This window comes from Miniopterus natalensis, chromosome 1 (assembly GCF_054644295.1).
Source record: "Miniopterus natalensis isolate mMinNat1 chromosome 1, mMinNat1.hap1, whole genome shotgun sequence".
In the NCBI taxonomy this organism is placed as follows: Eukaryota; Metazoa; Chordata; class Mammalia; order Chiroptera; family Miniopteridae; genus Miniopterus; species Miniopterus natalensis.
The window spans coordinates 106,357,716-106,377,756 of record NC_142081.1 but is presented as its reverse complement, the minus strand read 5'-3'; the positions used below and the strand labels follow the sequence as shown (position 1 = coordinate 106,377,756).

At 38.2% G+C, this 20,041-nt stretch overlaps 1 protein-coding gene across 1 annotated transcript in view; it reads right to left on the bottom strand.

Moving 5' to 3' along the window:
- MIS18BP1 (MIS18 binding protein 1) overlaps window positions 1-13,826 on the bottom strand; it is a 40,364-nt gene extending 26,538 nt beyond the window's left edge. The window contains exons 1-6 of the mRNA XM_016217353.2: window positions 13,639-13,826; window positions 9,240-9,883; window positions 5,548-5,667; window positions 4,795-5,270; window positions 3,344-3,417; window positions 1,528-1,658 (exon numbers count right to left, since the gene is read on the bottom strand). Coding sequence (XP_016072839.2) covers window positions 1,528-1,658; window positions 3,344-3,417; window positions 4,795-5,270; window positions 5,548-5,667; window positions 9,240-9,792 — 1,354 coding nt within the window. The 5' untranslated portion in view covers window positions 9,793-9,883; window positions 13,639-13,826. The remainder of the gene's footprint in view (window positions 1-1,527; window positions 1,659-3,343; window positions 3,418-4,794; window positions 5,271-5,547; window positions 5,668-9,239; window positions 9,884-13,638) is intronic.
- Window positions 13,827-20,041: the final 6,215 nt, after the last annotated feature.

Genomic DNA, 20,041 nt, shown 5'->3' with positions numbered 1-20,041 from the left:
TCATCATTGTTGTTTCTATCTCTCTCTCTCCCTCTCCTTTCCTCTCTCTGAAATCAATAAAGATATATTTAAAAAAAAAAAAGAAAAAAGATTTAAAGCCTAAAAGAAATCAGCACAGCACTGAATGTAGAAAGTGTCCTAGAGTCTTTGCTCATTAAGAGGCAAAGAAGAAAAAGAAAAATGAGCAAAAAACTAAGGAACAACAGGGAGTGAAACAGCATGAAAACTGGAATATGGTATTCCAGAAGCCAAGTTAAAAGTGTTTCAAGGAGGTAGGTAAGATTAAGTGTGTCAAGTTTATACTGGATTTAGCAATGTGGGAGCCACTGATGACTTTGATAAGGGATGTTTCAGTGAAGTATTGGGGATTAAAGCATAATAAAAGAGAATTCAAGAAAAAAATGGGAAAAAACTCAAGAGTAACTAGATATAACAAATCTTCTGAGTTGTTTTGCTATAATTGAGAGCAACAGTGGTTAAAAGAAGTGTGGTTAAAAGGACTGTTCTCTGAAAAAGAAAAGTGGGCCTGGCTGTCATGGCGCAGTGGTTGAACATCGACCTATGATCTAGAAGATCGCGGTTCGATTCCCAGTTAGGATACATGCCTGCTTGGGTTTCGGGCTCCATCCCCAGTGGGGGGTGTGCAGCAGGCAGCCAATCAATGACTCTCCCATAATTGATGTTTCTATCTCTCTTTCTCCCTCTCCCTTCCAATCTCTGAAATCAATAAAGATATGTTTAAAAAAGAAAAAGGAAAAAAAAGGGATTATTTTTGACAGAAGGGAGAATTATTGCAGTGAAATCTTTGAGTAAAAGGGAAAATGTGAGCTAGAGTACAAATGCAGAGGCTGACAAAGACAGAAACATGGACCGTTCATCCATATAAAAGCAGGCCCAGATGCAAGCAGGTGAGCACATGTGAGAATACGTTCTCTTCTGACTCTTCCAATTGCTCAGGTCATACCCCCTCTCCCTCACCCCATCTCCCCATCTGAGAGAGGGAGGGAGGAGGTATGTAAAAATATGAAGTAGTCATTAAGGAGGATGGGAGAATGAATGGATTAGAGAAATGTTGTAGGGTGCTAAGCAGCACTAAGGGACCACAACCTGTTGCTAGTAATTATAAATTTAAAATAGACTGCTCAGATGTGTTTTTCTTCAGTCACATTAGCTATGTGCAAGTCATAGGCACAAAATTAGATTATACCAAGATTGGGGTTGTGCTGGGAAGGTTCAACAAAGAGAGGACCTAGGGAGTTAAATTATTTTCTTATAAAGCAATTCTTCCGAAATAAGAAACACTTTACTTGAATTAAAATCAATCAATCAATCAATCAATCAATCAATCAATCAATCGACTTATTTAAATTGTTAAATAGTTTTATATAATGTGGTCAATTCTGTTTTGATTGATTCACAATTTTAAAACACCTAATTAAAAGTAAAAAAATGTATATAACTATTAGAAATATGGTTAACTGCTTCACCTATTAAAATAACTTATCAATTAATTTTATGAGTCATTACCTGCTTCTTTCATGGAAATCCGGTCTATCATTCCTCTTAATATATAAATGTTGCCTGATAATGTCCTAAGTTTGTTGTGTTCAATCCGTTCTACAATTGCATTACTGTGCCAATATATGTTAGTGATGTCTCTAGGAGGAAAAAAATAGCTTAGTTAAGGCCAAAATATTCATTTTACCAGTAGTCACAATGTACATAGATAAGTATATCAATTTATAATAGATAGCAATAAATTTGCATTCCAGCTACATTAACAATATTGTTAATCTAATTATAAAACATATGAGGGCCAAACGTTGCAGAGCTCAACTGTTTGGCTAATGTGACCCTAAGAGTATGTGCCAAGAAACTGTGCTGTGACCAAACCATACTCCTAGTATAAAATATATCATTAGCAAGGAAGCTGGGAATGTCTGAACAGCGGGCGTTGACAACGCTCGCAATTCCATCCTAACTGATGGTAAGCTTCCAAAGAGTGATTTCCCCGTCCCTCTTCTGAACACCTACACTGTGTTAGCTTTCATGCAATTACACAGTTTGGACCCATCTAATCTTGCGGGTTTCCAACCCTCACTATACAGCGAATGTTTTTATCCTTCTCTTCGGAAAGTACCAAAAAGTTGTTGCAGGGAAAAAGCAAATTGCAATATCAAATTATTTACCCATAAATCTCCTCTTCACATTTCCTTAAATGAAGAATACATATAAAATAGAATGAAACATGAAGATGTAACAGAAAAATTTTGACCATTCTCCAATTCACTAGATAACTAATAATAAACATACTAAATCTAAGTATAGTAAGAAAGTTAAGTTCCTTTCATTTGGTCAAATGAGACTAAATTCATACATTATACCTTAATACAAGATTACTTCTCATCCTCTGTATTTTTGCTTTATTAATTTTATTTAACGAACACTTAAATAGCACTTTAAAGTTCTCTTCTTGTTTTAAAAATATAACTCATTTAATCCTCAAAATAACCCAAAAAGGTAGTAATATTACCACCACTGTACAGATGAAAAAAATGAGACTGAAAGAGAATACATAACTTGCCCAAGTCACACAGTCAGGAAACAGCTGTAAGATTCCAACAAAGGCTTAAGATTCCAACCTATGCTGCCTCTTGGTTATTCAAAAAATGGGTAAAAGGCAGGCAGAAATGGAGTGGATGAGACAGAGTTTATATACTCAACTTATAAATTTCCAAGTAAGTACCTTGAACAGTGATATCCTGTACTGTTTTCATTACATGTTTTTTTTACAGTTCTTTTTACCACTAAGGTATTGGTTTTGAAGAACAGGAAATGGTGCCAATAGATTAGCAGAATTAATTAAAGCCCTTACCTGATAAAACTTTCACTTTAGGGAGAACCAGAAAGTGCCAATGGTTACTTAATATATAGCTGTATGGCAAAAGTTTTAAATTAATTTTGATTCCTTGTCTGGATCAGTAATTTATATCTGGTTGTCGCAATTTAGTTGTGAGAATCTGAACTGAAATGCATGTAGTAAATATTAACTAACCATTTATAATTAAGCAGCAAATACCAGTCAACTTATTAAAACCTATGGAAAAAAAGCACTGTGTATAAAAATTTGAGCTGTCACTATTTTAAAAATAACCTAAGAGGCAAAAACAAGAAAGCTAGTTACAATCAGTATGTATAGTCATTTTACCTTTTTTTGCCTTAAGTTTTCAACCGTTAATTTTGTTTTGTTTTGTAGGAAGATACTATTTCTCATGCTTCTCCTTGTAAGCTCTTGTACACAGTATCTTATTTTATTAAAAGAATATTCAAATGTTATACTTACATCAATTTCCCTTCTACACATATAGCAGTGTTATTGTTGATGATTTTAATCATCCATTCCTGTAGCTGGACTACCTAATCAAACATAAAATAAAGTACATATTTTCTGCATTACTGGTAGCATAAGCATTACAAAATCAATTTATATTAAAAGAAAAAACTCATAAGCCCTAACCGGTTTCCCTCAGTGGTTAGAGCATCAGCTTGCAGACTGAATGGTCCCGGGTTTGATTCCGGCCAAGGGCACATACCTCAGTTGCAGGCTCAATCCCTGATCCCGGTTGGCACAAGAGCAGGAGGCAACCAATCAATGTGTCTCTCTCACATCAATGTTTCTATCTCTCTCTGTCCCCTTCCCATTCTCTCTGAAAAGCAATGGAAAAAATATTCTTGGGTGAGGATGAAAAAAAAAAATTAGAGGTAGGATTTGGGGAAGAGGCAATAAAGTTCCTTTTTTTCCTACTTCCACACTTGGAACTACCTGAAATACATACATCGAAGAATAAGTCAGATGGTATTAAAAATAAAAGTTAACACTAGATAGTGTTCCAAGCACCTCAGATGCATTGACTCAGGTTATCCTCATAACAGTAGGAGGCAGGTACTATTTTCTAGATAAAGAAACTCTGTAAAGTCTAGTTAAATAATATAAATAACTTGACCATGTCACACATAGCTAGTAAGTGGCACAGGTGGGTTTCAAAAGTGGAATTCTGGCTCTAGAACCCTGTACTATACTGCTTATATAAAATGTGAAAATATTCATTTGGCAAATATTTGTTGAGCTCTAAGTGATGAAGCTGGATATCTCAAGAAACTGAATTATGTACAGTTCTGTAAACCATGGTAAAGACTTAAGTGTTTTCTCTTGAGATAAGTTACTGGAGAATTTTGAACAGAGGATGACACAACTTACTATTTTAAGAGCTGCTGGGTAGAAATTGAGACCCTGGCTTCTGTATGGAAAACACTACCATCATCCTTTTAAAAATTAACGGTCAAACCTTTAACAACTACAAACTTAACCTCGTATCTTTCTCCTTGAACTTGTTGTTCCAGTTTCTTCAGCGAATGTCTTAATGTAACATAGTTTGATGGTCTGAAGTCTTTTATTGAATACTATGTTACCTTACAACAGAAAAAATTCTCAGATCTTTAGATGCTATACACAATTCCTTTCTCTTACTTGTTGTATTAATAGTACCCCAAGAATCAGGAAAAATAAAAATAAAAACAGGAATAAAATCAGTGTTCATCCTCAAAGGGAATAAGTAAATTGTTGAAGGTTATACAACTAATAATAGAGCAAGGTAATAATTAACACCTGGGCCTTCTTACCTTCAACCCACTGCCTCTACATTCAACAGTAATAATGAGACAGCTTAAGAGGTCAAGCTCTTGGAGAATGGGGATAAAAACAGAAATACACATCTGCCTTAAAGGCTTTCCTACCTTGTTATTTTTAACTCCATCTGTAGTAGTTTGACATATACTTGGAGGAAGAAGCTTTGAAGTATATCTTTTTGATCTCTGAGGTATTGTTACATGAAATCTTGGAGTTGCAAGCAGAATTTTACATGTGTCATTTATGGAACCTGGAATATCAGTTTCTCCGGGCATTGTTTTTTCATTTTCTTCCTTAATTTCCTGTTGTGAAGTCCCTTTGGTTACCTTATTATCCGAAACCATTAATTGACTGCCATTTTTATAAACACAGTGAGTACTGAGAGTCTCAGTAGTAGTATTTCGGGATTTTTCATAGGCAGAATCAATGCCTTCTAAAATAAATGTGTCCTTTTTTAACTTAGTGGTTGCAACTGTATTCCCCTTTGAAAGAATCTGTTTAGCCAGCTGTGCTCTAGTTAACGCTCTGTTTGAGACTCCTGCAGCTGAAACATTTTCATGTTCTTGGTTGAGAACTGGAAGCTCTGCAAAAAATACAAAGCCAAACAAAATTTTCAGAAAAATAATATGAAATTAAAAGAGAGAAACAGGACAATTTAAAACTTCATATTAAAAAGAAGTCTTCAGGTTAGGAATACACCACCCCCCTGCCCAGGCTTTCTCTGAGTGCTTCTGGCTTTTATGATTTAATCTTTCATCCACAGTCAGAGCTTATTTGCCTACACAGGGAAAATAATTATCTAGAACATTTAACAATACATTCAAATAACAAACCAAAAAACAAAACCAAAAGCACTTTACCATAAGTTAAATTGTGCAGAGGAGCTTTCTTTGCCTGCTGACGTTGAATCTTTGGCTTGACTGGGAGTAAAATATTATTTGATGGTTCTAGAGGAACTTCTTGGACTGAGGCTGAAATTTCTTTTAAAGAAAGAAGTAGAGATGTATTAGCCACTGAGAAGGAAAAAAATGCCTTTTTAAAATCTTTAAATACTTAGGTTCAGTAATGATTAGACCAATATAGTATATATACTTTTGTAATATATGAGAGTTAGATAAGTTTTCCCCTTTATTATCTTCTCATGCCTTCAACCCATTCTCTATACCTACATTATGCTGAGAAATAATTTTTTAAAACTTCTCAATGTTACAACTTGCCAGCTCTAGACAAAGGTATACTATTGGACTTAGAAGCCTAGAGATCTGGAATAAAATTAAGTGTGTGTGTGTGTGTGTGAGTGTGTATGTGTGTGTGTGTGTGTTAAGATTATATGTGAAGTGCCATCCAGTTTTGAAAATTCTGCTTCTGCTGCTGAAAATTTCTAAAATGTGAACAAACAGTTGAAGAAGTGTAACTTATACTTTAAAAATCAAAATGCTGAGACTCAATAATAACTTATATTCCTTTGACAGCTCTGTAGCAGATCTTCAAAGGCACAAATCTGGTAGGCTTATCAACTAAACAATAAGAACTTCGAGTAGTGCTTACATTTTATTCTGCGATAGCTCCTAGATTGTTAAACTAAATTATTTTATGTGTTTAATTTCAAATATTATACTTGAAACAAATTGGGAGTGATTATGCTTATTAATAAGTATGCTGCTTTGGCCTTAGAAATCATAATATAAAGATTTTATTATAATGACATGTTACAAAAGGATAAATTTCTCTTTCTTTAACTCATTCTACAGAAATGGCAGGGCAATGCAGTAAAGACAAACAGGTAATTTGATCAAATATAACATGCTATATAAACTGGGACATATATTTGAGAGTCCAACATCCATGCAGAGGCTCTCTAAAATATCTCTGAAACTACACACAAAATTTGTGCTTGTATATGTCTTTTCTGGGGAAAGAGTCATCAGATTCTCAAAGCAGTCAGTTACTTGTTTCTTCCGCTCTCTAATTCCACTTTACATATAAAATGTACTTTAATGTGCATATTTCATTTGCTTCTTCTCCCTTTTCTCCCAGGCTGTATGAGAAACAGATTATTTTGTGTACTCCTCTGCCTCCAGCCTAAACTCCCCTAGAAAACTCTGCTTTTTGTGTCAAAATATATCACTGTCTTTGAAACACAACAATGCACCCACCATCTACTGTGTAGTAGTTAAGACCATGGCCTTTCTAATAGATACCCGTATTTAATTTTCAGCCTATCACTTATCTGTGAGACAAGGGCAGATAAAACCCCTTTATAAGTCCCATTTCCTAGTCTATTAAATGAGCATCTACTATAGCGTTTGCTGAAAGGGTTAAATGAGATAACACATGTAAAGTATCTTTATTAATTACTCAACTCACTAAAATCTCAATTTCAAGCGTCCCATTTCTGACCACTTTCTATCTTTCCAGATCACTCTCTCAAATCCACTGACCATCCCAACAAGACTTCTTCACACTTCCTCATCTCCTTCAGGGTCTTCTTTTCCTTGTCTAACCAACTTAAATTTCATGCCCAATTGTGGTTATTACCTTGCACACACAACCCCAACTATTATGTCTTTCTCTCATTTCATCCTATTTGGTAAAACTGGTGTCCTGATAAAATCCAACCCCTTGCCTACTGCCCAACAGCACCTATGCAGCTAATAGGGCAAGAGGAAAACTCACAACCATACTGATTGGTCTTATTTAAATTCACGTCCACAAATTAAATTCATGTCTACAAATCTCAAGTACGTCCTTAATGTTGTTCAGGAAATCAAATTTAAGCCTAGGTCATTCATTTCCCACTCCCCTCCACTATTCAAACCTCCACCTCCTCAAATTTCAATACCTGCTTCCTATTATCACTCACAGCTGACGACTTTACTTCCCATTTCAGATTATTTCTGAAGTCATACAACACTGCCCACCTTCCTGTTTGATTGATGATGTTTATGTTCCTAGCTAAGGCCAAATCTCCTCTTTTAGATTTTATTCCCTCTCAGCTACCCAAGGGTATCAGACTTCCAATGTCAAGTTTCTCCTTCCCTACCGGATTATTCCCAACAGCATACTAAAATGTTATTTCACCAATCATTAAAAAGAAAATCTTTTTAAACCATATTTCCCGTATTTCTTAGCTCCTCTCAGAAAGAGTTGTCTATATTCACCATTGTCAATTTCTCTCCATGTTCTCTCTTGAACCCTCTTGCATCACATTTCCGTTTCTATCAGTCCACCAAAACCCAATGGTCAAATCTCAGCCTTCATCTTCCTGGACCTGATGAGCAGCATTAGACATAACTAATGACTCTTTCCTTAAAGCATTTTGTTCTCTTGGCTTCCAGAGTATCAAGCCTAGTTTTCCTTCTTCCTTAGCTTCTTCTAAGTGGCCTTCACTACTTTCTATACTTTATTCTAACTTCTAAATTTTGGGGTGCCCCAGGACTCATTCTTGAATGTTTTCTCTTTCTACACTTACTCCTTGATGATCTCATCTTATTTTGTATCTTTAAAGACCATTTAGGTACTATTAATTCCCAAATATGTTTTTCTTACCTGGACTATGCCCCTAAGTTTCAACTAATTTTTTTCAACAGCCTAATTCATATCTACACCTCAATTTTTAAAAGACATATATCAAAATTCACCTGATAAAAATAACTGAGATCCTGATCCCACTCCTCCTTCAGTCAACTCCATTTCAGTTAAATTACCCCATCCTTCCAGTTGCTTGGGTAATAAAAATCAAACCAAACGACAACAAAAAACACACCCTTTGGAGTCATCCTTTATATCCCTCTAACATTCTACACCCCTTCTGTGGGTCAATGTGATTGGCTTTTCCTTTAAAATATACCCAGAATCCAACCACTTATGTTCACAACTAGTACTTGGACCAAGCCAACAACATCTCTCACCTGGATTACTGCAATAACTATTTCAAATTAACAGCCAGAAGGGTTTTTTAAAAATGTAAGCCAGGTCTTGTCATTTCTCTACTCAAAACCTTCAATGACTCCCTATTTTGCTCACAGTAAAAGACCAAATTCTTACATTCACCTATAAGGCCCTACATTATCTGACCCTCTAGTTATCCCCACCGTCCAGCTCTGTACACTCACTCTGATACATTAATCTCATAAGCTAGTCTTTGAATTTCTGAGGCCCATTCCTGAAATAACACTGAAATTTCAGGGCATATGTACCAGCTGTTACCTGTCTGGATCACCCTTTCCCATTCTGTATCTATCACCTTCTTCAATTTTTCAGCTCACCTTCTCCTTGAAGCATATCCTGACCACCCCACTGAAAATTACAACGTGCTCTAACTCTCCCTATCATCCTTACTCTGCTATGTATTTCTTTCCATAGAACGTTTCTACGGTACCATAAAAATTACCTACTGTATCTGACCCCCACCACCTGAATGTGAGTTAGCTACATGAAGGCAGGAAATTTTGTCCATTTTGTTCACTGCTGTATCCTGAGTACCTAAAACAGTGCCGAACACAATAACTGACACATTATAGCTTTTTAACCAACACATAATGTAACTAACCTCTTAATAAGCTGTTTTCTGATCTAAATGATTTGTTGTTTTCCTTTTCTTCACAGAGGTAGGTATGATGCTGCAATACTCTTTTCTCAGCTCCATTATGGGCAAAAATTTTGTTACTTTCACTTTTCGGTGGTTCCAACACATTACTGTTTCTTGATGCTTGTTCTTGCTTATTACGCAGTACCTTTTCTTTCATTCTTTGATATACTTTTCCTGGTGATTCATAGTTTGCTTTATTTTTAAATCCATCCTTGTTGGGCTTTATAGCACTGATATCAATATTAAGAAGACTGTTAGAGGTGGTAGGCTCTGCTACCATGGTAGAATGAAATACATTTTTATCTTGAAAAAATGTCATTTCTGAGAATTGATTTTTTTTACGGTCATTCAATTTTAAAAAGGAGTTCTGATATTTCAGCAAATCTTTTACAGGAGTAAGTGTGCCTGAAGGAATGCTGTCAAAAAAAACTGCATGAATAGGCACATTTCTCCTCTGAGAAGATGTCTCTGAGGACAAGTGAATTCCTGGATGTTTTGAAGGTGTTGTAATCATCTTGATAAACAGAAGCAACAAATTTCCTCTATCAGAAAATTTACTTAACCACAATTTTCAGGACAGATCTTCAACAGGGGCCCAGAGGAACCTGTAATTCAATTGAAATCAACCTTCATTATGCTTTGGTGTAGAAAAAGTAAAGTTTATTTGCTTTCCATAATAACTTTATACTAATTAAAAAGTTTAATTGATTCATAATGACACTGGATAATCTATAGCTCACACATCAGATATGGTTGGAGTGTCATCCCATACACCAAAAGGTTGTAGGTTTGATACCTGGTTGGGGCATGTACAGGAGGCAACTGATATCTGTCTATCCATCCATCTCTCTCTCAACCAACCAATCAATCAATCAATCAATCAATCAATCAATAAAAACATATTCTAGGGTGAGGGGAAAAAAAGCAGCACTCACCAAAATATCTATTTAATAGTTCTAAGAACTGAATTTTGAATATCTGTTTTTGAAATTTACGTGAACTTCAAGTCCTGAAGGTTCCAAACTAATATTAGCATCAAAAAGCATTAAATGACATCTGCATATGGCATTATATTAGGTTAGAAAAGATTAAGTTTCACAAATATGGTTTTCCCCTTTAGATACTTAAATTTTAAGGCAGCAGATATCATAATATATCCTAACGAAAGCTGAAAAGGCTATTCAATTTTTTAGTTAAAAATCCCCAGTCCTGATTTTGTTATGCTACAGGATGTTTCAATTATGAGGTTTTAGTCGAAAAACCCTCAAATCAAAAGTAAATTATATTCATTCTTTTTTTTTTTTTTAAATATATCTTTATTGATTTCAGAGACAGGAAAGGAGAGGGAGAGAGAAAGATAGAAACATCAATGATGAGAGAGTCATTGATCGGCTGCCTCCTGCACGCCCCCAACTAGGGACTGAGCCCACAACCCAGGCATGTGCCCTGACAGGGAATCGAGCCCTGATCACCTGGATCCTAGGTCAACCGCTGAGCCACGCCCAGCTGGGCTATTCTAATTTAAAAAATTTTTAATACTATGGAGAATTTTTCAAGGGAATCATGTACTTGAGCATACATGGTCTTAGACTTGTTTCAGCTTGTTTCTTATGTACACATTTCATATCTGACACCTAGAAATTAAGATTCTAGGTGATAAGCCATATAATTGTATTCTGTACTACTTGGTAAATAGTACAACCCAAGGAGCTTACCAGTCTAGATTTAAAGCATCTCTTATTGCCGAATTTATATTTATTCCAATAAGTTTTTGACATCATGTAAACATAAAAAACTCATCACAGAAAATACTAATGCCGCTAGACCAAACACATCTTTATCTATGGTTAACTTCTGTGAAAATAAATATGCAAGTTAAAAATTCATATAAAAACTACTATTTTTCCAACAGTTTAGAAGAGAAAAACAGAAGGAACTATTTCTCAATAACAAGAGTTGACAAAGAAAGGTATCTAGGGAGCCTAGCCTTGTGACACAAAAACCATTGAATTCGTCCACAGAAGGTTAACTCAGCAAATATGTACTATCACATATAATTATGTGGCAATGTGCTAGTGACAGGAATCCTGTGCTGGGAGCTACAACACTTACTGGCTGTTCACTTTAAACTCTCAAAAACAAAAATGAATAAACTGGGACAATTGCATGGAAAAATGGCAAAGTATGTGTAGGTTTACACAATGTCAATTCTTTAGACCAGAATGAAATGCTCAACAGGAAGTATAAACAGCAAATTAACTAGCAGAACTGAAAATAAGCCCAGTGTGTAGTAGACATACATAACTGTTTTCACCTAAAGGCAGATAATTACCGTCACACTGAAAGGCTCCAAGACAAGTCCATAACTTCTCTTTGATGTTGCCCAACCTCCTCCCTCTCAATTCAAGCATGTAGTAGGATGGAGAGGTGAGCAGTCAAGACTTAAGATCCTCAAATTCCACTCCCCCCCAGGAAGACAGTTCTTCTATGAGTCCCTCTTTCCCATTATGTGACAAATAGCAACTCAACAGAAGCCAAAGGAGTTGCCAATAGTGGACAGTGGTTTCACTGTGGTTGATGGAACAAGGAAGGATAATGAAGGGAAAAAATCACCAAGGATTTCCTCTGACCATAGAGGCTTTGCAGAATAGATACAGAATAAAAACAAAGCACCACTGGGTAGAGGCCATCAAGAAACATCTGAAGCCCCATTCTCCTTCTAGGTGGAAGAACAAAACAAAGAAAAATTAAACTGCTCAGACTCTAATGAAACAAAGAAACCTTAGACAATGGGGATTCAGTAATTGGCGTTCCTCAAGTTAAGGAAAGAACAGAGTGCCCTGAAGGCCAAGCATACTTGCCTCAACAGAGATCAAAAATAAGAAATCATTAGCTTCTTCCTGGACTGGGGAAGAGAAGGTGAATTCTAAAATGGCATGCTTGTGCTTTCATTAACTGCTTAAAGCTATTTCGAAGATGAGGAAACTAAGGCACAGGGTGGTTAAATAACCTGCCCAAGGTTTCACTGACAATGACTAGGAGTGGACCCAAGACTACCTGATTTCAAAGCCCAAGTTTTTAAAGAGGTACTATATAAGGGGTTTACTGAAGTGCAGAGAAAATTAGAAACAATCTAAATGTCCAATATGGAATGAAATTCTGCTACATCCATACAAACTGAATTCTATGTAGTCAATAGAAACCTTGTGGATGAAAAGGGGCCATGTTGGTCTGAAATGAAAACTTTTAACGAAAAACAGTTTATGGCAGGTATATCCTAGGCTAAAATCTTCCTAACAAAATTAAGTTGAGCCTGTCTATCACCTTCTGGCATATATAACACACCTTAGGAATGTCAGGTTAACTTCCCTTTTTCCAGACCCCTCAGGGCACAGCCAATGAATGCACAAGAGCTGAGACCACAAATCGTCAGTTATTGTTGAATTTATTGTAGACTGTTAACCTGTACCCACCTATGTAAAAGAGGTCTGTGTCTATCATTTTACCTTTTATCCAATCCCAAAGGTTTTCCTGCTTTGCTTTCTCCCACCTCCCTAATCTATCACCAATGGATTTCATGTATCCCACCTACTTCTTCTTTTGATTGTAATGTATAAAGCAGGGTGCAGCACTGCCACTTCCCAGAGCATTTTTCTCAATCCATTGAGATTTTGCTTTCTATCAATTGTCAGTTTGGTTCAAATAAACTTACAAAAATTCTCTACAGGTTTGAATGTTTCTTACATTGACAACATATATATGTAATAACTAGAAAGTAACTAGGATATATTAAACAAAAAAAAGGAAGGCAGCAGAATAGACCATACAATTGCATTTCTGTTCCCTCTCCCAGCGTAAGCACAGGGAAAAATATGGAAGTGTACCAGACTGTAAACAGTGTTTATCTTTGAAAAGAAGGATGAAGGGGCCTTCCATTTTCTAAATTATTTTTACATCTGAAAATGTTTGCAAAGAATATCTAATTTAATCAGAAGAAAACAAGCTGGATGGATCAATTGTCTCTATAGCCCTGTGGATCCTGGGTTCCACGGTGAAAAACCAGGCAGTGATGCACACAATCTTCCTACCTGGTAATCATTCGAAAGGTTTTTTCCTATTAGTGACTTTAGAACAAAGACGTAGAGCGCACATCATCAAAAGGAATCTGAACGAAAGTGGTCCACTCTTGATAACTGCACTAGACACGCAACAAATGCACACACCGAATGAATCAGTATTTATAAAACCACTGCCAAAGCCAGAAACGTCCAAAAGCTCGAGAGGGCCTAGAATGCTGAAGGGCCGGGCCTCGCAGCGCCGGCGGCTCGGCGGCAGGAGAGGGGATGAGGGGAGGCCATACCTCGGGTGAAGCGGGGAACGGCGGCAGGCCCGGCTCCGCTCCGTGCGGACGGGGGCCAGGCGCCCCAGGAATCGCGCCTCCGGACCTCGCCGGCCCCAGCCCGCAGCCGGGGGTTCCCTACCCTCCGCAACAGTAGGTGAATTCAAATTTGAAAACCCCGCCCTCCAGCCAGGACCGCATTGGAGCGCTGAGGAACGGCGTCACCGTGCGCTTCACGCGGACTCACGCTAGCTGGGGCGGCCTCCGCGCGGCGGGGCAATGCTGTTTCCACAGAAAACAGGTAACCCCAAGTTGCCACGGGTACCGAGCGCGCCCCTCTCTCTAGTCGTCCGCAGAATCCATTTCGGCCTCACACGGCGCGAGGTCTTCGCGCTCCGCCCCTCCTCCCATGACGCTCTGCGGCAGGGAGGCCTGCGTCACACAGGCTTAGGTGGGACGGAGCCTGCGCGCTCCCGCGCCGCTGCGATTTTAAGTTTGGTCCTTTCCGGCCGCCGCCTGGCCTGAGGGTGGGCAGGCCCGCGGCGTGGAGCTTTGTTTCCGCCCGGTCTGAGGCCGCAGCCTGCCGATTATGGTCGAGAGAGGTCTTAGTTTTCTCAGGCCCGCCGATGTTTGAGGCCGAGAAAAAGCTATTTGAGGGGATAATGGACTGAATGCAAAGTTACACTTTCAAAGGGATGTTTAGTTTGAGCTATTCCTTCAGGAAGGGTGGCTTTTGAACCTTACCTCGGATCTTAAAAACTTTAATCTCGAGGACTCTGGGTTCGTTGCAGTTTATAGCAGTGACGCCTAGACTTGAGCCCTGCCCTGTGCTCAGTGCCGAGTGTCCCGCCTCAGTGCGGGCGACGCGCAGCCGCTGGCTCGGGGCATCGCGCAGGGATCCTCCTTTCAGCCCCGCGCGGAGAGGAGCCAGAGGAGCAACGGGCTTTCGTCTCTAAACAAACCCCTTCCAGCGCCAGTCCTGGGTCGTCTCTCCGGGAACGCCACCCCCACCCCACCCCCACACTTGGGACACGAGTTTATTGTAGGTCTCTTCCAAGAAAATTCCTCGGCACTCATCGTATTTCTCCATTAAGCTTGGGCTGAAACGGTGGTAATGTTTTTGGTTTTTTAAAAATATATCTTTATTGATTTCAGAGAGAGGAAAGGAGAGGGAGTGAGAGATAGAAACATAAATGATCGAGCCCACAGCCCGGGCATGTGCCCTGACCCGAATCGAACCCCGATCGCCTGGATCCTAGGTCCATGCTCAACCGCTGAGCCACGCCGGGCCAGGCGGGTTTTTTTTTTGTTTGTTTTTTTAAAGTGACTTTTGCAATCCCCTCTTCTAAATCCTGTATCCACTAAGTCTTGAGCACACCGAATATTCAGAATCCGAAATATAAGCAAATGAAGGCAAGTAAGGAAATGAAACCAGTTGGCGGGCGCGGGGAGGGAAGCAAATCCACAAAGATAAAGTGAAGTTTCTGCCTGTACAGCGTAATGAGGAAATGGCAGGACATGGATTTGCACCAGATTTGTGGGAAAAGCCAGAGTTGGAATATACGTTAAGGGACATGTATGAAATACACTTTGTGGAATGTAGGAACTTTGAAGAGATGGCGTTCATACTCCAGAGCATCTGAAATAGAGGCATGAGAGGTTTCTATGTCTGATGATGTCAAGATAGCTATGGGTCACAACATTAAGCCGGAACAGAAACCTTGAACTATTAAGGGCAGACTCTCAGAATTATAGATTTTCTTTAGCCACTTCTCATGTGAGAAGTAAACATGTTTCAGAGTGAACAGCAACAGGAATTTTCATAAGGATGACTAATGATTTCCCAAGCAAAATTGGATAAAACAGTTTGTAGATTGTGATGAGAAGTGTGATGAGAAGGCATAGAGGCCAAGAGACAATGTTCATTTGTCCATTGGAACACCAAGGTGATGCCCTGGATGGATCCTCATTTAAGTTTGCTGCCAGGAGGGGAGAGCTTTTAGTCACAGCCAGCCACCTAGAATTTTCTGTCCAGTCCTAAGCCTAATTCCTGAGAACATATGCAGACCCATTTAGGGTCCAAAGGACAGACATAGGAGGAAGGGACTGAAAGCCTCACATTGTGTGGGAATTGTTGCCAAGGCATCTAGATCTGCTTAGCCTGGAGGAATATTCCCAGGACCATGGTAAATTCCATCAGGGGTACTAATTCACCATATGGCATTTGGGGGAGAATTAGAAAAAAAATACATTCTTTTTTTCAAGGCCTATAGTTCTCAATCAGAGGTGATTTTGCCGCCCCCCCCCCCCCCCCATTTGGCAATGTTGGGAGACATTTAAACACAATGTTTCAACTGAGAAGGGGGCCATTGAATAGAGGGCTAGATGTTTAGTAATGGATAACCACTACACTACAAAGAATTATCCAATCTAAAATGTCAGTAATGCCAAGGTTGAAAAATCCTACACTTGGAAGATGTAGCTCTGAAATACGATTTTAGTCTCTTTTCATTCTCTCAGCTGTGATCCCTTATGTAAAACACAATTGTACAACTACTCCTGCCCTGTCCTGGCCTAGAGGAAGGGTGAGGATGGAGGTTATCCTGGCTTTATGAGAGAAGGACACTTCAGTGGAAAAGACTGCAAAGGAGATTGCAGTGTGATGGAGATATACAAACAAACATATGAACATAACATTGCAAATTGTAATAAGTGCTATGAAGGTGTATCAGTTCAGATCCTGCAGGAAGGTTAGGGTAAGATGGAGTTTAGAAGTACAAGAGATTTATTGGAAGATAAGGCCTGTGAAAGTTTAAGAGGGAGGAAGGATTGGGTCTGGTAAACCTTCAGATCTTGATGCAGATTTGACATTTTTGAAAGTAAAAGGGAGAAGGAAACAGAATTGGGCAGAGAGAGTTTAAAATTGCAATGTAGAATTGACAAAGTATTGCCTAACCCAATAGGGAGATTTGGGGTAGCTCATCAGAGGAGTTCTTCAGTGGGAAGATATGGATAGTTCCTGGAATTTGTCTTGTGGGGGTTGTCTGGGAAGAACATGGCCTTGGCTCAAAGGCTTTAAAAGTTTTTTTTTTAATTAAACATTTTTAAATTAAGATATAACTGACATATAACATTATATTAGTTTCAGGTATATATAATGATTTGATATATTTATATATTGTGAAATGATCACCACAATATTTCTAGTTAACATCCATCACCACACGATTACAATTCTTTTTCTTGTGGTGAGAAGTTATAAGATCAACTCTCTTAGCAACTTTCAAATATGCAATACAGTGTTAGTAATTGTAATTATTAAATATAATTATTATTATATGGTCACTGTATTGTACATTACATCCCCAGTAATTATTTATTTTATGACTGGAAGTTTGTACCTTTTGATAACCTTCACCCACCCCTCCTCACATTAAACCACCAATCTGTTCTCTGTGTCTGTGAGTTCAGGTATTTTGTGTTGTTTAGAGATTTCACATATATGTGAGACCATACAGTATTTGTTTTTCTCTGACTTATTTCACTTATTGTAATGTCTCAAGGATCATCCATGTTGTTGCAAAAGACAGAATTTCCTTTTCTTTTATGGCTGAATAATATTCCATTGTAAATATACACCACATTTTTTTCATCCATTCATCCATAAATGGACACTTAGGTTATTCCCATGTCTTGGCTAGTGTAAATAATGCTGCAACGAATGTGTGTGTGCAGATATTTCTTCGAGATAGGGATTTCATTTCCTTCAGATATATAACTAGCAATGGAATTACTGGATCATATGGTAGTTCTATGATTAATTTTTTGAGAAATCTCTGTACTGTTTTCCATAGTGGCTAGACCAATTTAAATTCCAGGACCAGTGCACTAGGGTTCTCCTTTCTTCATATCCTTGCTAACATTTATCCCTTGTGTTTTTTAATTAATTAATTAATTAATGTTTTTGTTCAAAATAGTACAGATGTCCCTTTTTCTCCCCATTGACCCATTCCACCCTGCCCCACCCTCCTCCCCACTCCCTCACCATACCATTGTCCATGTCCTTGGGTTATGCATATATGCATATAAGTTCTTTGATTAATCTTTCCCCTCCACTCACCACTCCCCTCCATCCCTCTGAGATTCGTAAGTCTGATGACAGCCATTCTAATAGGTGTGAGGTGACATCTCATTATGGTTTTAATTTATGTTTCCCTGAGGATTTGTGATGTTCAGCACCCTTTCATGTACATGTTGGCCATATGTGTCTTCTTTGCAAAAATGTCTGTTCATTTCCTATGCCCATTTAAAAAAAATCAGATTTTTTTTTTTTTTTTGCTGTTGAGTTGTATGAATTCTTTATGTTTGTTCGGCATTAACTCTTTTTTTGTTGTTAATCCTCACCTGAGAATATTTTTTCCATTGATTTTTAAATATCCACGTGAGAGAGACACATCAGTTTGGTTGCTTCCCACATGTGTCCCAACCTGGGCTGGGGATCGAGACTGCAACTAAGGTACATGCCCTTGGCTGGAATCAAACCTGGCACCCTTCAGTTCGAGAGCCGATGCTCTAACCACTTAGCAAACCCGGCTAGGGCAAGGATTTCTTATATGGGATAAATTTCTCACAGCTTTCAAGATTCTCTTTTTGTCTTTGTCTTTTGATAATTTGTTTATAATGTGCCTTGAGGTGGATTTCTTTGTGTTTACCCCTTTTGGAAATTGTTGAACTTGTATGTGTGTATTTCTGTCTTTTATCAAATTTGTGGAGTTTTTGGCCATTTCTTAAAATATTCTTTCTGCTCCTTTCTCTCTCCTCTCCTTCTGGGTCTCCCATAATGCATGTTGATATACATGATAGTTCCTATAGGTATCTTAGGCTCTGTTCATTTTCTTCATTCTTTTTCCTTATGCTCCTCGAACTGGATGCTTTCAGTTGGCCTGTCTTTAAGTTCACTTGTTTTTTCTTTCTGCCTGTTCAAATCTGCTATTGTAACCCTCTAGTGAATTTTCATTTCTGTTATTGTTCTTTCCAGCTTCACTATTTCTGTTTGGTTTCTTTTTATAATTGATATCCCTTTATTTATATTTTCTGTTTGTTGAGAGATTATTCTGCTGTGTCTGTGCTTTCTCAAGGACTTAGGAATTAATTTCTTTAATTTCTTCTATGAATGGGCAATACTTCCTGGGTTTTGTTTTTTTGTTTTTTGCATGCTTTGTAAGTCTTTTTGTTTGGGGTGTTTTTTGTTTGTTTATTTGGTTGGTTTTTTAATTCTTATGAGTTTACTTAAGCCAAGCTGAGGACATATGTAGGGGAGCAAGATCTCAAATGCTCCGTGTAATTTGTGTGTGTGCTAGAAATCAGACATTTGAATATTAAAATGCGCTAACTCTGGAAACAGATTCTTTTTCCTAATTAGGATTTGTTTTTGTTGCTTGCTGTGGGCTGTAGCTGTTTGCTTATTTGGTGATTTTTATACATAATTTTTATAAAGTGTGTATTCTGTGTCATGTGTGGTCTCTAAAGTCTCTGTTCCTTTAGCTTGTGTTCACCTAGTGTTTGACAGAGATTTCTTTGATCACCAGAATAGAATAGAAAAAAAGAAAAGAAAACAAGATAGGATAATAAGTAAATTAAAATAAAATTTCACCAGAGCTGAAAGCTTAGGGTCTTCTTAGGTTGTTCCCAAGGATACATTCTGCCCTAGGCAGGTAGATGGCTTTCAGATTCCCCAGTATATGCAGGCACTTTTAAATGCCCTAACTTCCCAGAGAAATTCTCCCTAGCTTTTCCTTTCAGGCTTTCAGTGCCTCTGTTGTTTGCCTCAACAGTAATATTTGTCCCAGGCAGCAGCATGATGTTCATTTGTCTTCCAGTTTTTTGAGCATTGTCCCCTCTTTGTGCAGACACGTTTCTGTACAAAACAAAGGCAAGCATCTTGTATCATTCTTGCAAGTAGCCTCCCAAATGGTGAAAAAAGACAAACATGATTTTTATGAAAATAAAGTCTGCTCTGTTCCTTCTGGAACCAGGGACCAGGGTTCCCCTTTAGGAATGTGGGGTGCTGTCTTCAAAACAGCCACCAAGCCAGGGAGGCAAATGCAATAAGGATGATTAAAATGCTTCTCATAAAGCTTTCTTACTACTTTTAAGTTGCCTCTTTTTTTTTTTTTTAAATATATCTTTATTGATTTCAGAGAGAGGAAAGGAGAGGGAGAGAGAGATAGAAGCATCAATGATGAGAGAATCATTGATCAGCTGCCTCCTGCAGGCCCCTGACTGGGGATCTAGCCCGCAACCCAAGCATGTGCCCTGACCAGGAATTGAACCCTGATCACCTAGATCCTAGGTCGATGCTCAACCGTTGAGCCACAGCTGGCCAGGCAAGTTGCCTCTTTCTTGATTCATCATTTTCTTGGTT